This window comes from Clarias gariepinus, chromosome 17, assembly GCF_024256425.1.
Source record: "Clarias gariepinus isolate MV-2021 ecotype Netherlands chromosome 17, CGAR_prim_01v2, whole genome shotgun sequence".
Lineage (NCBI taxonomy): Eukaryota > Metazoa > Chordata > Actinopteri > Siluriformes > Clariidae > Clarias > Clarias gariepinus.
Window position 1 is genome coordinate 21462938 of NC_071116.1, and position 16515 is coordinate 21479452.

General features: G+C 35.6%; 3 protein-coding genes across 9 annotated transcripts; 1 reads left to right on the forward strand and 2 right to left on the reverse strand.

Moving 5' to 3' along the window:
* Nucleotides 1–431: 431 nt before the first annotated feature.
* Nucleotides 432–5489, reverse strand: mat2al (methionine adenosyltransferase II, alpha-like). Of its 2 annotated transcripts, XM_053515702.1 has the most exons (9): nucleotides 5352–5489; nucleotides 4943–5020; nucleotides 3389–3511; nucleotides 2874–2986; nucleotides 2555–2698; nucleotides 2262–2480; nucleotides 1914–2096; nucleotides 1605–1738; nucleotides 432–1483 (listed from the first exon to the last, which is right to left on the reverse strand). In XM_053515702.1, the coding sequence occupies exons 1-9, from the start codon at nucleotides 5425–5427 to the stop codon at nucleotides 1381–1383; spliced, it is 1173 nt and encodes a 390-aa protein (XP_053371677.1). In that variant the 5' UTR covers nucleotides 5428–5489; the 3' UTR covers nucleotides 432–1380. The 2 variants fall into 2 exon arrangements, with proteins under 2 accessions (XP_053371677.1, XP_053371678.1); XM_053515703.1 differs by lacking the exon at nucleotides 432–1483 and having other exon boundaries at nucleotides 1601–1738.
* Nucleotides 5490–7675: 2186 nt separating this feature from the next.
* Nucleotides 7676–9617, forward strand: si:ch73-234b20.5 (uncharacterized protein LOC449923 homolog). Its single transcript, XM_053516077.1, has 3 exons — nucleotides 7676–7934; nucleotides 8527–8688; nucleotides 8835–9617. The coding sequence occupies exons 1-3, from the start codon at nucleotides 7932–7934 to the stop codon at nucleotides 8976–8978; spliced, it is 309 nt and encodes a 102-aa protein (XP_053372052.1). The 5' UTR covers nucleotides 7676–7931; the 3' UTR covers nucleotides 8979–9617.
* hnrnpd (heterogeneous nuclear ribonucleoprotein D) lies at nucleotides 9613–16388 on the reverse strand. Of its 6 annotated transcripts, none has more exons than XM_053516076.1 (8): nucleotides 15972–16388; nucleotides 14878–15046; nucleotides 13900–14061; nucleotides 13597–13728; nucleotides 13341–13434; nucleotides 12070–12210; nucleotides 11277–11380; nucleotides 9613–10071 (listed from the first exon to the last, which is right to left on the reverse strand). In XM_053516076.1, exons 1-7 carry the CDS (start codon nucleotides 16124–16126, stop codon nucleotides 11313–11315), a joined length of 921 nt encoding a protein of 306 aa, XP_053372051.1. In that variant the 5' UTR covers nucleotides 16127–16388; the 3' UTR covers nucleotides 9613–10071; nucleotides 11277–11312. The 6 variants fall into 6 exon arrangements, with proteins under 6 accessions (XP_053372051.1, XP_053372048.1, XP_053372047.1 ...); XM_053516073.1 differs by having other exon boundaries at nucleotides 12058–12210; XM_053516072.1 differs by having other exon boundaries at nucleotides 9613–10933; nucleotides 12058–12210.
* Nucleotides 16389–16515: the final 127 nt, after the last annotated feature.

Below are 16515 nucleotides of genomic sequence, written 5' to 3' on the forward strand. Positions count from 1 at the left end.
AACCAGTGTTATGGCAGAATATGTTGATTTTGAGATATGAAAAAGTGTTTTGGTAGGCTTGCATTTTGCACGCAAGGTTATGTGTATGCTAGTAAAGATCTATGTGCTAGTAAAAATTATCTGTGTGCTAGTAAAGAAAACTTTATTAAAAGTTTTGAAAAGATGTGCCTAGTATAAAAAATAGAATCCCTCTTACAGCAATGGTAATAATAATAATAATAATAATAAATATAATTCCTGTGTATGCAATTGATAAACCTATGCATTTAAAACATAATTTACATCTATAATATTTAAAATGTTCCACTGCACAGTGGATTTTATCTTTGTTCTTATCAGTCTTTCGTGATAAAACATACTTTCTTATTGCTGATTGTTTTATGTAGGAATCAGAAACATGCTATTGTTAGAGCATTGAGAAAAGCATAATATTATAAAAATTTAAAGTTTATTTGGTTTTAATACATTGTGTAGGTTTTAATATGTTTGTAATACAGTACATCAGATGAGATATGGTCTGAACCCACAGTCACTGGTTTGAGGGGTTCCGGCGTATCCAGAGGCATAGCATGGACTACAGGCATTGATAAAAAAAAAAAAAAACAGAGGAAAGCACAAGGAGAATAGGCGAATAAGACAGAGGCAAGATTTGAACCTTAAACCTGAAAGCAAGAGACACTATGCAGCCTTAAAGGATGTTCATATTTCGCATTTATGTATTTTGTCTTCTTCAGACCAGAAACTGTGACGTAATCCACTCTATTTTTAATTCTTTGCTGACACTCGATGGTGGAAGGTGGAAGTGACAGAAAAAAAAAATCACAAAACAACTGAATTCCTAAAAAGTCAAATAAAACCTCAGATGCCACAAAGAAAAGTACCGAACCTTGTGTGAACTAGACAATTACTACATTTTCAAAACTAGTTTATCCTCTTGGTTTTAAGAAATACGAAATATAAATTATTTGTTTTCTTAAAAAATATATTTTTAATAAGCATTTTTAGCTTTATTATATTTTTTATGTATTTTTTATAAACATAATTCTGTGCAATTTCAGCATATTATATAATTACATTTTGTCTAATATGTACTGTATGTGATTCATATTAGATTTTAACAACAGAGCAAAAAGGTTAATTTCAATAAAACATGAATAGTGTAAAAAGTTGTGCTATCCATCATATGATTAAACACTTCCTTATGTTTGCTCCAAAATTTTACAACAACTGCTTATTATTAAAGATAGAAGAGTTCCTTCCTGTGTGAACTGCTTTAATTAAAAAGAGTCACTTTTCAAAGTTGACCCCCCCATGTTATGATTAATATTTTAGATTTTATTTGCTGCAGCGAAATATTTTTTCTTGGCTATAACTGATATACTAAAACACCAATTTCTTTGCCTTCTCCCAGGGAAATTCTTCTCTTCCAAAATGTCCAAAACAGGCGGTTCTCTGAAAAATGGGAGTTTTCAAACCAAGCTGTCTGTAAAAGAATAAAAAAAATTAAAACAACCTAATAAAATCATTATATAAGTCATCCTTAGGAGCATTATAACCTGTACTATTTTAAAGTCTTCACTTAATTGTGTCCTAATCCTACTTACCTAACAATTACTCCTGGTCTTAAGTCAAAATTCTTTTGTACAATTTCCAGAAGCTCATCTTCATCTTTGGTGGACGTCCCATAATGGAAAACTGAGATTGACAAAGGTTGGCTTATGCCAATAGCATAGGAGATCTATTAAAAAAAAATTGTTTGGAAAAGCTGTTAACAAATTGAAAACCAAATTTTCATGATCTCTTTTTAATTAGTAAAACAAGCAGTTGACCTTTAATACCGAGAACCAAGACAAAATTTTATAGAAAATCTTGTATAATGTGTAGACACAATCGAGAATATTGGCCTTCCTTACCTGTACCAGTGCTCTTCTGCAAAGCTTGGCTTTTACTAGTGATTTGGCGACCCAGCGGGCAGCGTACGCTCCAGAACGGTCCACTTTGCTGCAATCCTTCCCAGAGAATGCACCGCCACCATGACCACCCCAGCCACCATATGTGTCAACAATGATCTTTCTGCCTGTAAGCCCCGCATCGCCCTGATTACGGAATCAAATTTTCAGACACAAGAAGGTCAGGTCATACCAAACTTCTTACACAGCGATGTAAATCAACTAAAATTCTTTATAAAAATCAATATATCTTCAGAAACTTTCATTTAAACCTTAAATATTAATGTTCTATTAATTAAAAATTGCACTCACCTGTGGGCCCCCCATTAGGAATTTTCCACTTGGAAGCAGGTGATATATAGTTCTGGCATCCAGGTACTTGGCTGGGATAACCGCTTTAACCACTTTCTCCATCAGATTCTGTCGTATTTCATCTAATGTAATGTCAGCTTTATGCTGGACCGAGATGACCACTGTATGAACTCGAATTGGCTCCATAGCTCCCTTGTTATCACAGTATTCCACAGTAACCTGTAAAACAACATTGTTTTAAATCTGCTGCTGTTATTAGACTGTATTGTGAAGTCTCCTTCCCTTCATTGTACCTGAGATTTACAGTCAGGTAGTATCCAGGGACACACTCCATTTCTTGACAGCTCTTTCATCTTATAGTTAAGCTTATGAGCCAAGAGGATGGTCAATGGCATGCATTCCTCAGTCTCATCTGTTGCATAGCCAAACATTAAACCCTTTAATAAAAAAAGAAGAAGAAGAAGGGGAAGATTAGTAATAACCATTTAAACAAACATATATGACATTAATAATTGACGCTATATGAATAAGTTACTTGTATGATTTGAGTACACATAAAGAACGGGTAAAATTGAAAAATGTATAGTGTATTTGTATAAAAATGTATCCAACCTGATCACCAGCACCAATGTCATCCTCATCACGACCTTCAAACACACAGTCACTAATCTCAGCACACTGTGGTTCTAAAGCAATAATCACATTGCAGGTCTTGTAGTCAAAACCTAGTGAGAGAGTAGCATCATAAGTGTTTCTGTGCCACCAATTATTTCATGTCACTTTGCCCATCTTCAGAAAAATCTTTATCCTGGTCAAGGTTGGAATGAATTCTACGCAATATATACAGTATGGACCCAAAGTGGGATGCCAGGTATAAGACACGGCACAATGCACACACATTTGCATCTTTATTTAGACCTAAGGACATTTTAGTATATCTCTGGCATGGTCTTGGATGGTAGGAGAAAACCAAACAACCCAGAAGAAAGCCACACATACAAGGGAGAACGTGAAAGATTTAAACAATGACAATAAGGATGGTGAGATTACTAACTGCTTTCATAAAAGGATCACAAAATGCATACAAACTTAGTCTTTTCATTTTCAAAGTAATTTGTCTTTCTTACCTTTGGATGAGTCATCGTAACCAATATTCTTCACAGTATCTCTGACCACTTTTTGAAGATCAATGAATGCCTTCGAGGTCACCTCTCCACAAAGCAGGATCATACCCGTCTTAGCCACACATTCTGTTCGAAAAGAATGTTCCTCTTAATTGAAGCCCAGTTAAACACTAAAAATTTAAAGACTAATAAGACTAAATAACAGTCATTGACTGAAGCCTAACCCTACTATTCTAATCACACACATGCACACACACACAGATACTATACTGTATACACTGACCACACACTTCATTAGGTCTCCCAGTTCAACTGCTCGTTAATACAAATATCTAATCAGCTAATTCCATGGCAGCATATTAATATATATATTGGCATGTAGACATGGTCAAAAGAATCTTCTGAAGTTTATGCCAAGCATCCGAGTAGGAAGGAAAGGGATAGTAACTTTTAAACATGGCATGCATGTATAGCAGCAACAATGTGATATTATGTCAGTATGGACCAAAATCTCCAATGAATGTTTCCAGCACATATCCATGCCAAGGAAGTTACGAAGACAAAAGGGGGACCAAACAAGTACTAGCAAGGTGTAGCTAATGAACTGGGCAGTTAGCATGTATCACACACACATACAGAAGAGTGAGGCAAAATTAATCCACACACTGGCTGTAGAATTTATTTTACTGAACTATTAGAAAAGACAAATACATAATATTTTGCCTTGCTTTTTTAAAACACTTTGTTTATCTGTCGACAAGATTTTGTATTCCCTCATTAACAAAATATTTTGGGCTGAGCTGCGAGCCACAAATGCACCACCATCTTCACTTCTTCATCCTCGTTTGGCTGCTTTCAGGGAACAAAACTGGAGTCCAAGTCCAATGGAACAAGATGAGGACTATAGAGTGGTGGCTTTTACACCTCAAAATGAAGTTCTTACAGAGTGTTGACAATGTGAGCAAAAGTGTGCGGACGTGCATTGTCATGCAAGATCACAACGGCCCTTTTTTCTGATAATGTTACAATACTGGTCCTTGAGAATCCCAGTGAACTGTAAACATCAATTTTCCAATTGATGGTTGACTTTCAAACTTTTTTTGAGGATATTTCCGTTCCATAGCCGTTTTACTCTCAGGCTCGTAGTGAAGAATCCATGTCTCGTCACCAGTCGTGATTGTCTTCAAGAAACTTTCTCCTTATTTAGAGTATCAGCCCAAATTTAGTTTGCAGATATCTGAACGATTCTGTTTATGCTCTTCTGTGAGTTGTTTCGACACCAGCTACACCATGGGGCCACACACTCATACAAAATTTTAAAAATCCACGAATCGCCAATCACAAGTGGGGCATCCATTTTTGCTCGCACCACAGTTACAAATGAAGTGATGTAACATGTTCACACCTGCAGTAAGACAGTAGCCTTGAACGGAAAGCGCTGATAAGACAGAGGTTGTAATATAGCCAGGTTAAGGATCATTTTTGACTTACCCTCATACATATACACAGTTCACACAAGAGGACAATTTGGAATTAAACTCAAAGGACAACTCATACCACAGGCAACTCTGGAGTCGGGGTCTCGCGACAGATATGCATCCAAAACAGCATCACTTATTTGATCGCACATTTTATCTGTGGGTGAAACAGAGTACACTTTGTTTTTTTCCCCCAATTTTTTTTTAATGCTATGGTATACAATGAATGAATTTTAAAATGAATATGGATTATATAATAAGTTTATTACTTCATTAATAAGGCATGTATGGACATGTCTGAACGGGTACGTACAGGTTGTATTAGAACTTTTCAAGATTTAAAAAAAATGAATCATTAGCAATAACTGTAGTCAGTAAAGAATAGTTTTATTATTTGTATACAAGTAGAGTATAGTACGTGTATAGCGGGTTTAATTTCTGGCGGATACATTAGTACAAGTAACATAGGACAAAAATCAAAGTCTCACCAGAGTGACCTTCACCGACAGATTCCGATGTAAAAAGGAAGGTTTTTCCTGGTTTGCTATACCCGGTATTATTCATTATGAATGTACAGAACAGTACAGTATAGAACAGTACAGCTTTTTGCTTCGAGAAAACAAGTAAAGGATCTTCACCCTCCCCCCCTAGTGGGCGTGGTCTATTCGGTCCGTGAATTTTGCCCCGCATTCAGGCTCACTGAAAGTGCTGCGTCAGCAACCTCTAGTGATAAACACCTACAACTACTACAAAATTCTTTAAGTTAACTTGGAGAGTTCCTTTAGCTTGAAAATAAAAGATGACATAAAGAAACCGTACACACACAAAAAAACAATCGTTCAGGAAATAGGCTATGACAAAACAAAATCTGTTTTTACATACGCGCGCGCGCAAACCGAATTTCCTTGAATTGCTTCACGTTCAAATATGTATATGGTTTTTGTCATATGTCATATATTTTCTTGGGTTTGACTTGGATGGGGGGCCAATTCAGGACACATTTTGTACTTGTATATGCTTAACAGACAATTTGGGAGGAAACTCACCAAGGACAAGGAGAATTCCATGCACACCTGAAGTGGGAATTAAACCCAGACCCTAAAGGTGCAAGGCAGTGCTATCCGTTTCTCAGTCAGGTCTATTTACTATTCAGATGGGGTTCTACAAGTTCACCATTAAGCACACTATTGTGTTATTTCTGGTGAAAACCACTGAAAGTGTCTGTGATCATTAGGTAGTAATCATGTGTTGTTGTTTTTTTAACCATGTTTTTGAAGATGATCAGACTCATTGGTCTAGACATCACGATATGACCCGTGTCAAAGTTGCTTAGATGCTTGCCCATTTTTCTTGTTCTTAAGTTATAAACAATAACTTAAAAAACTATAAGAGGTTTCACTTGCTTTCTAATATAAATGGTTTCAAGTAGCTTTAATGAAGAATCTCACCTGAATAGTGAAGACTTAGGTATACCTAAGAACTGCAGATGTAATTTTAAACAAGTATTTAAAAAACGGGAAAAAAAAAAGACTTTACTTTAGCAGTTGTTTGACGACCAGGTGTTTGACGAGCATATGCTAGGCCTGGTCTGAATGATTGACTGACTCATAGCCAGTAGGCAGGCTGCAGTTATCCAGCAGTTGTTAATGTACATAAGAGGTTTCACTTGCTTTCTAATATAAATGGTTTCAAGTAGCTTTAATGAAGAATCTCACCTGAATAGTGAAGACTTAGGTATACCTAAGAACTGCAGATGTAATTTTAAACAAGTATTTAAAAAACGAAAAAAAAAAAAAAAGACTTTACTTTAGCAGTTAATTTCTATTCATTAAACAGCACCTGATTTATCCTGATTACAATTGTAGTGGGGCTGCAATATTGCCTTGCACCTCCAGGCTCCAGGTTTGGTTTCTATGTTTGGTTTTCTAAGTTTACATGTTCTACCCGTGCTTGGTGGGTTTCCTTCCACAGTCCAGAAACATGCAGATTATGCTAATTGGCGTTCCCAAATTGCTTGTAGAGTGTGAATGAGTGTGTGTGCCCATCCAGGATGTACCCTACCTTGTGTCTGGGAAAGTCTTCAAGCGTCCAGTGACACTGTGTACAGGATAAAGTGGTGAATACAATAAGTGAGTAAGTAAGGGATTGTTGTGGACCTTGAGTCTGTGGGTGCCGTGTGGGATGACACCCAGAATGGGAAGCGAGACACTACACTGACATATTTACATAGTTATATACATCCCCCCCAAAAATAGCGAGTCCAACTAAATTGCAGTGAGACAGCAATGTTACCCACTAACATGTGTCACTCCATAATAGAGATTATATTCTAAGATAGTTTTAGTAAGTTAAAACTGAACATTCTTTTGACACACTTTATACCGGTTACCTTTATAAAAGACTAACAATTTTAACCCCATTAAAAAAAGATGGTGGTCATATTAGCATTGACTCCAGTTTCTTGCCTTATCACACTGGCTGTAAAACCCCAATTTCCAGAGTGAATGTAGATTTTGTCATATAAATATCTAATAATTTAAAGGTACAATTTTGTGACTATGCCAAAGAAGAAATAAAAAAATTGTATTTAGTGCTGAAAGGATCCTTTGCTAGGATTATATAATAGTCTGTGACAAGAAACAGAATGGTAAACCTTGTTCTTTTATTACTTTCCTCTTTTTTATTGCCTTTTTTTTAACAGTCCTCTGATAAAGATCGTGGCCTTTGGTCAGTCATATGAGTACATATACCTCACCAGGTGTTTGACGAGCATATGCTAGGCCTGGTCTGAATGATTGACTGACTCATAGCCAGTAGGCAGGCTGCAGTTATCCAGCAGTTGTTAATGTACACGCAGTCTGGGAGGGGTGGCCTTGTGTGCAAATGAGGTCTGAAACCTTCCTGCCTGTTTGCTCAGACTTGTATCGTAGCTAGTAGCAGCCTGGGATACAAACTATATCCTGTTTCTGGTAAGCAATGGTAGAGAGATTGTTGTAAAACAAAGTTGGTGGTGTTAGGATCATTCGAGCACAGAACACTTGAATTCGGCATCTGAGAGAAGTACGACTATGGTAAGTGAAATGTTTCCTCGTTCTGTTTGCCTTGTGATTGTGCACTTATTTGCTTAAGGTTAAAACCAAGCTGTTAGCTCCACAAGTTCTTAAAGATAGAAAGAACAATATACAATAACAGCAGATATGTAGAAAAAACAATGTATGAAGTACAAAGATAAAAAGACTTTACAGAATTGAGAATATAAATGCTTTAAATATACCAAAGTCTATTACATCACTCAATCGACATATAGAGGAAGTCCAGGATCCGCTCAAAAGGGAAGTATGAAGGCGAAATGTCAGCAAAGGAATGTCACAGCTTGCAAAACAGACATTTTGCTGATAGTTCGTATGGCGATTGCATAACAGTTTAATTACTGCTATTTGAACTTATGTTAAACTGTCAGCCAATGATCAACAACTCCTACAACACACATTGTACCAGGCATAGTACCTAGTACTAATTGATGTTTACAGATACAAATAATAAGTATGTACTGTCTAATGTCATATTTTTCTCATTACGATGCTGTATTTTCGCAGCGAGTAAAGATTAAGTGGAACTTTTTTTCACTTTTTTTATATTAAATTCTTTGGATACCATCTATAGGCTGAGCAAAATGTCCAACCCCAAGGCTCTAGTAAGATGCATCAAGTGCAGGAGCAAGTCAATGATGTCAAAATTATCCTCAAAGACAACATAAACAAAGTTTTGGAAAGGGGAGAGAGGCTAGATGACCTAATCGAGAAAACAGATGATCTGCAAGCCACTGTAAGTTAATTCTGCTTTATTTACTGCTCCTGACTATAATGCATAAATAATGTATCTTTAATGATTCTGAATTTCAATTACGCTACTAAGTTACCTCCATTTTTACATTATCCTTCACTTTTTTTAACGCATGCCCTCTCGACCAGGCGGACTCGTTTCAAAAGACGTCTGCACGAGTATCCAGAAAGTATTGGTGGAAAAACATCAAAATGATGATTATAATTGGAGTGATCGTGTCCATCATTGTTTTGTTCATCATTCTTTTGGCGACTGGAGTCATTCCTACATAACGTAGTGACTTTTTTTCCTGCTCTCGTATTAAATGTAATTAAGTGCAAATTAGATCATCCATATTTATGCTGTTTCTTTTTGGTCTTTCAACTGTACCTTGAAAGCTAACATTTGACCATGTAAATATAATGCACAATGTTTACTGTGTTAAAATTGATGCTAACAGATAAATGGTACATCGAACCACTGAGGTTGCAAGGGTTGATTAGTAATAAACATTTCATTCTTAGTATTTACAAGACTGACCGACACTAGTTCATTTCTATCCTCTGTAGACCTTTGAAACTGCATAGTGGTTGTAGTTTATTTGACAAATGAGTCATAAAATACATTTCTGTCAAGGGTAAAGGTAGAGAAGGAAGTACATTTATGATTGCATTAGGTATTTTGGAGTACACGTATCCTATTTATGGTCCAACCTTTGTTTTGGATGTTCGTTAAATAGTATTGGTTTTTATTTTATAGTATTTCATTAATTATGAAGGTTTTCTTTTTCTGTCTTACACTAAACATCCTGGACAAAATGAAATGTACAACTATCCTTATTCACTCAAAAAATATGTTAATTTGCATGTAAATACTGAACACTACACAACAGACTGCTCATAATAAAGAGAGACTCTGTGGCATGCATTGAATTCAGAATTTTTACAATTTTATTTCATTCATAGAATCACTAAATGATTTCGCAGCAAAACACTCCTAAGCCTAAAAAATATATATATCAACGTACTTGCATATATTAATGTTAACTAATAAATACTATTGAAATGTAGAAATGATCTAACGACCTAGGAGCACAATGTTTGCAAATAATGGACTATCAAACTCTGCTAATATAAACTAGCATATCAACACAAAACAAGAAATTATGTCACTAGAAAAAATTGTGTTATACTGCATCTGAGGGTAAGTTAAATGACGAATGGAATATCCACCTTCATCAGGTGACATTAACACAAAGCATACTGTACATGGCCAGTAGCTGTAATTAAAGTGTTTTTTTTTTTTTTGTCATTAACACTCCTTAATAAACATCTGCCTCGACTCAAAGATGTTTGCTTCAGATGTTACCTTCCAAAATATCTCCACCTGAAAAATAGAAAATAAAATAATGAATTAATTTTATACACAAAAAGATGTAGGCATGTTTCTCGGAAAAAAAAAAAACTCTACTTCTTTAATACTAAAATGCAATAATCTAGAAATACTTGTTTAAAATTCCATAATATAAAAATCCCAAAATACATTAAACTTAATTAATAAATTTAAGCAAAGACACACAAATATGAAGATTTTACTTTTAAATTCACAATAATAACATTGTCATGCAAATTTTTCAGGTTTGCAAAGATTAAAAAAGAGAATTTGTTAGATGAAATTAATGAACTTCTTCCACCGCTGTCATTAAAACACAATACAAATATGAAAATTAAGCAATTCTCCAACGTAGTGGTGTCCAAGTACAAACCAGGTTTTAGCTCATGGACTACTGGATATTACTGCTACACGAGCTATAAATAAAAAAGCAAGCATTACATGTAAGATTAAAAGTGCATATATATATAAATATATATATTAACACTGGAAAATCCAGAGAAGGCTGTATCCTTTGAAAAGTAAACAGTTATTTTTTTTTTCAGTGTGTGTCGTATTTTACCATTACCTGTAAAAAATGACATTACGAAATTACAGAGATATATTGTATTACATAAACAAATGCCATGAATTTTAAACAGAATGTAAAAAAGGCAAGAATAAATGCTTGGTGTATCCGTTATATGTTTTCTTGTTATTTTTGTTTGTTTTGATTTTTTTGAAAATTCATATACAGGATGTTGGAAGACCATACCAAATGGGAGCATTCGAGAGCGTACGCCTCTCGTACCCTGTCCGCATTGAGCGGGCCTGAGAGAATCGGGAAGTCAGCTCATGGCCTGCAAGGAAGTTCCCGCTGGCAGGTACAAACAAGGTCAGAGTTAGGAAACAACATTCTTCTTTTGTGCGTTTTCGTTGCAAATCCTTATTTTCTTTCTCGTACCCATTTAGCAGTACTGTACCTGTTAACTTTTTTTACTGTTACAAAAAAAAAGGCAAGAAACAGCCAAAAGCCAGCTGTAACATTATTGCCAAAAGACTGAAGTCTCTATGTTAACCACTACAGTAAAGCACTCCAGGGTGCTGTGAAAAACTTTAAAGAAAAGCAAAAAATTAAGCAAAATACATTAAATATGGTGGTTAATGTAGGATAAGTTAAAGGCTAAGGATGGCTTGGGTTAAGTAATACAACTGCATACCTGTATGTATGTTTTGGAGTTTATGCTTGTAGTATGCTAGTATGGCTTGTAACTGTTTTGATGGCCACCTCGCCTTGGAGATTTGCCGTAACCACTCTGCTGGTCTGCAAGTTGAGCAGAGAACACAGGAGGAAGAAAACAGTGGCTATTAAATGTATACGAACATGGCAGGATGATAATAGCTTAGAGCCAAAACATTCTACTTTGGATATACATGATGTAGATTCACATACCAACAACACCATCGGAATTGCACTTTATTAATCCAGTTTTAATTAGCCAATTACTCAAAAAATATTTTGTAATTAATATGTTAATTGCATTAGATACTTACGTTACACTGTATTTCAAATATAATGTTTTCTGCAAATATTGGAGGAGACAAAAAATTTTTGGAGTAAACTGGATGAATTTTTAAAAATAGTTTATTTTCTTCTAAAAGTGGCCATTGGCTGGTGGTCATTTCTTCACTGACCTACAGATGTACATTTTAAACTCTTGTTGAAGGCTCTCAAGGCACTTGTGACAAATGAGTTGTAAAGGTAAGACATCCCTTTCCCATTCCACATAGCACCACATCTTATACAATAAATATCTACATTATATTTTATGTTAAAGCAAAGACAGACAAAAACAAAAACACGAATGATCTAAACAGCTATGCTTAAAGCTCAGGTAATTTAGTGTACAGTTGTCATAATATCAGTATCAAAAAAATTCTTTCATACATTATTTTCTTAGAGTTTTTGCAGCGTTTTTTTTCACAAACAGCATTACATACTGCTGTAGTCACCATATCCGTAGTAGTTGTAACCCGAGTAATCATATCCCCCGTATCCACCATAGCCTTGATTGTTGTAGCCATAGTTTCCATAATTTCCATATCCTTGATTCCAGTAGTTTCCATATCCCTGGTTCCAATTTTGATTAGGCCCTGAAATGGAGAGCCAAAAAATTTTAACATATTGCATACTACATGCACAGATAGATCAAACAATAACCAAAATATATACTGTTATTATAAGAAATGCTGCTACATGAGAGCAATTCAGTTCAAAATTAAGATAACTTGTACCTAAAATTTTTGGGTACACTGCATGTTGTGCAAATATTACCCCCTGCTCTCATGGCCTTCCACTCACCTTGCCTGATGCATGCAATGCCCGAGAGGTGTCTCTGTCTACAACCAGGTTTACAAGCAAACCTTTTGATCATAAAAGTGTTTTTTTTAATGAAAAGTATTTAATCTGTGTAACCCAGTAACATGGATGGTGGGGATTAACAAATGCAGATGTGTTTTAATCATTCACTATGCAATACAGCTTTTTGCCCAAAACACAGAAAGTTTTGGGAGCCTTCTATTTCTTTTATTAACTTGATGTAAATCTTAAAATAGGGCAAATCATACATTAATAAAGAATCTACACAGCGCACTTAACTTGTCATGTATGATTTATTAGGAGGCATATATGACATGAAACAAGGCGGCACGGTGGTTAGCACTGTCACCTTGCACCTTCAAGGTCTGGGTCGATTCCTGGCCAGGTTCGATTCCCATCTCTATGTGCATGGAGTTTGCATGTTCTCCCCATGCTTGGTGGGTTTCCTCTGGGTACTCCGGGTTTCCTCCCACCATCCAAAGACATGCAGATTAGGCCCACTGGCGTTCCCAAATTGCCCTTAATGTGTGAATTAGTGTATGTGTGTCCTGCGATGAATTTGCACCCTGTCCAGCCCCAAGTCTGCTGAAACAGGCTACAGGCCCCCCATGACCCTGTATACAGGATTAGGCGGTATAGATGATAAATGAATGTATGTAATATATGGCATGAAACTATTCAAATAAACTTATTTTGATTTATTGAGTCTTTGTCCCTGAAGACAAGACGTTTAGTAATTTTCAACGTTATTCATCAAAAGCTCTGTTTTTTTTTTATTATTAATTTTTTTTACTTATTAATTTTTTTTTTTTTTAAATGCCAGTGTCATTAAAGCCACTAGCATGCATGCTCTGTCAGTTCAGTATACCAGGACGTAAAGTTGTTTTACACAAACAGTACTCACCTCCTCTCCCACGACCTCGAGAGGTGAAGCCACCTCTGCCACCCCACTGCTGCTGCTGGTACTGCTCCTTTGACATTGCCACTTTGACTTCACACTGTGTGTGTGTGTGTGTAAGTAAAAAAAAGTACATACAAGCATTAACATTTACATTAATGCCATTATAAAATTTCTTGACCTGATTACTAGTCATGTTTTTTTAATAATACTAATTAATGCAATCTTAATTAATACAACAATAAAGGTTATTATACCATACCTTGCTTAGGCCAATGTTATGGTACTTCTTTTCCATGATTTTCTTTACTGGTTCCTCCTCACTGAAGGTAATAAAACAGAATCCTCGCCTTTTATTTGTTTTGTTCTCCATTGGCAACTCAATAGACTCCACCTGACAGCAGAAACAACAATAATTGTTATGAGGTTAAAGGTAAATATAATTAAACCATCAAGAGAAATAAATTTTAATCAATGAACAATACATTCCATATGTAACCCATATTGAAGAGACAAAAAGATTTGCTCAAAATCTTTAGGAATTCGAAAAATCATTTTAACACACCTCTCCAAATGCATGAAAGTACTCTCTAATCTTATCCTCGGGAGTGTCTGGTGAAATGCCGCCGACGAAGATCTTCTTCACAGGTTCCTTAGATTTCATGGCTTTTGCTTTCTTTGGGTCGATCACTTTTCCATTAAGTTTGTGTTCTTTTTGTTGAATAACCTGCAGCGAATAGATGACATATCATCATTATTAAGTGGGTACTGTCTTTTATAATAGAAAACTGGTTGTACTGTATATTAGACCAACATGTAAATAATAGGCTAACTAATATAACAGGAAGTTGAGAGTTATGTTTGCACTCACACAGTGTTAGATAGGTTGATTTACTGAAACCTCTAATCTAAAGTGCTTATTATAATGTGAGCAGTCTAACATGATATCATTTCGAAAGTAACAACTCTTTCAGAGAGACTTGTATGCTGTGGCTCGGCATCATCAAAGCTAATAATAAATGGGTTGTTATTTAAACAAAGAATAACACATTATTTTTATATTTTAAAGGGTTTTAAAGGGAAATGTATATATTATGGTGAGTAAATAATGGTGAGTAAGTTTTCAGCTGAAGGAAAATATTCAGAACAACAGACATTTCGCTTTTCCAATTTATTGGTATTATGGTGAACTGTGTTTTTGCTATTATTTTAAAGTGATAACTGAAACAACCTTATTTGGTAGATTTTTCACAACATTACTATGTTTGTATGAATATCCAAACATATATAATATGTTTGTAAATATAAACTGTCCCAACGACATAAAAAATTTTGTTATGTGGAAACTGCTGTAGAGATTTTGGAACAAGTTGTTAAAAAAACAACGACAACTTTGGTGTGGTTCTGCATCTCTTGGTTTTACAATGCTTATTATTTGTCATGTAAGTTGAGTTTTATTCCATTCGTTTTGATGGGTTTGAAAGGCTGTGGCTTTTGAGGATGTAAAAAGATCAAAACACAGCACACTGAAGAGCACTACTACCTTTTCCACACTTTCAGCATCTTTAAACAGTATGAAGCCGAAGCCTCTGGATCGACCAGTCATAGGATCCAGCTTTAAAGTGCAGTCTACAACCTCCCCAAACTTGGCGAAGTAATCTTTCAAGTCCTTTTTCGTTGTGTCCCAGCTCAGACCTCCAACAAACATTTTCCTGTAGGAAAGAACAGAAAGGTGCATATTATTATTGTTATTATTTTAACGCCATGTGTGACATCCTAAGGTTATTCTCCATTATATTTTACTCAAATAATGCACAAGTGACTCGGCTTGTGTAGCTAGTTTGCATGGCACCACTGACACTATTCCGAGAAATAAAAGCGAAATGAACTAGACAAAAAAAAAATCATTACTTTCTCAAGTTATGCTTGTTAGAATAGGATCAGTTTAGGAGAACCATTTAATTGCCCTTATGATCTAAAACCTGGGCACATTAGCGTGCTAGCTACTTTATTAGCAGGTGTTTTGTTTTATTGAAACATTCTATCGTTAAACTAAAGGGTAGTGCGTAATCTGCATTAGAAACAAAATCGATACAAAAAGTCTGAATGTTACATTATAATATTTCGTTGCTACAACAGTGTATGAAAACAGAACTATCATTAAAAGGTTAGCTACATAGCTTAAGGCCCTGACAGGTTTCATTCAACATCTACTGTATTTCCAGTTAGGCTGGTTGTGGCTAATAATGATGGTGTCTGCTTTTCTTCTATTTTCTATTTTCAAAAAAAAAAAAAACACAAACTAACTCGTTTATAGTGGTTAAATATTTGCCATAAAATTAACTGAGTAAGTTAACTAGCTGGTTTTGCTTTACCGGTTAGCTAGGCTAGCTAGAAACGTCACCAGATCAGTCCAAATAAAAGCTTACCAAGAGTGCGGTGGAAAATAATTAAGAGTAATAATATAAAGCATATACTTGGGGGGGGGGGGAAACATGCATGTAAGAAAAACAAAACCCTGAATTAAATGAAATTTTCGATTTTGAAGTTTCCATACGAACATGCACTTGGATACTTTGCTTGTTTTGGCTAAGTTTCTATCTAACAATCAGCGTTTCTTCGTAGTAAATAATTTACCCTTCATCTTCCTCGTTTTTACTCGCATCAATCTTCGATCCCTCGCTTTCTCCCGGACCTCCATCACTGACCGCCTGTATCTGTTCTTCCATACTCGCTTCTTCGTCTTCCTCCATCTTCATAGTCGGATCCTCTCCGATGAACTGCTCCTCCATTTTCCCCCCGTCCGTCTGTCTCTCTCGGATTCAACGCTAGCGAGTTTCCTTTACTGATGGCCGAGATCCAGCTTTAAAAACCACTAAAAGGGCGCAAAAGGCACCGCTTTCGGTTTCTAAGGAAATTCGCAAATTCGAAAGCAACTTACTTGGATTCCAACTACAAGGAAGATATCTCCTTAAGATGTTCGCTCCTAACCTTTAGTCTGTACTTTTGTTGGCGCACAGCAGTGTTCTGGCACAAAATGGAGGCAGAGGGAGCAAGAGTCCGTCAAGCGCAACCAGAGCGTCAAATCAGTGTCTCGTTTATGCAACAGGCTTTGTTTTCATTTCAAATATATATATATTTATTTATTTTTAAAAAGGCTCTTAAATATCTTAAACGTAAA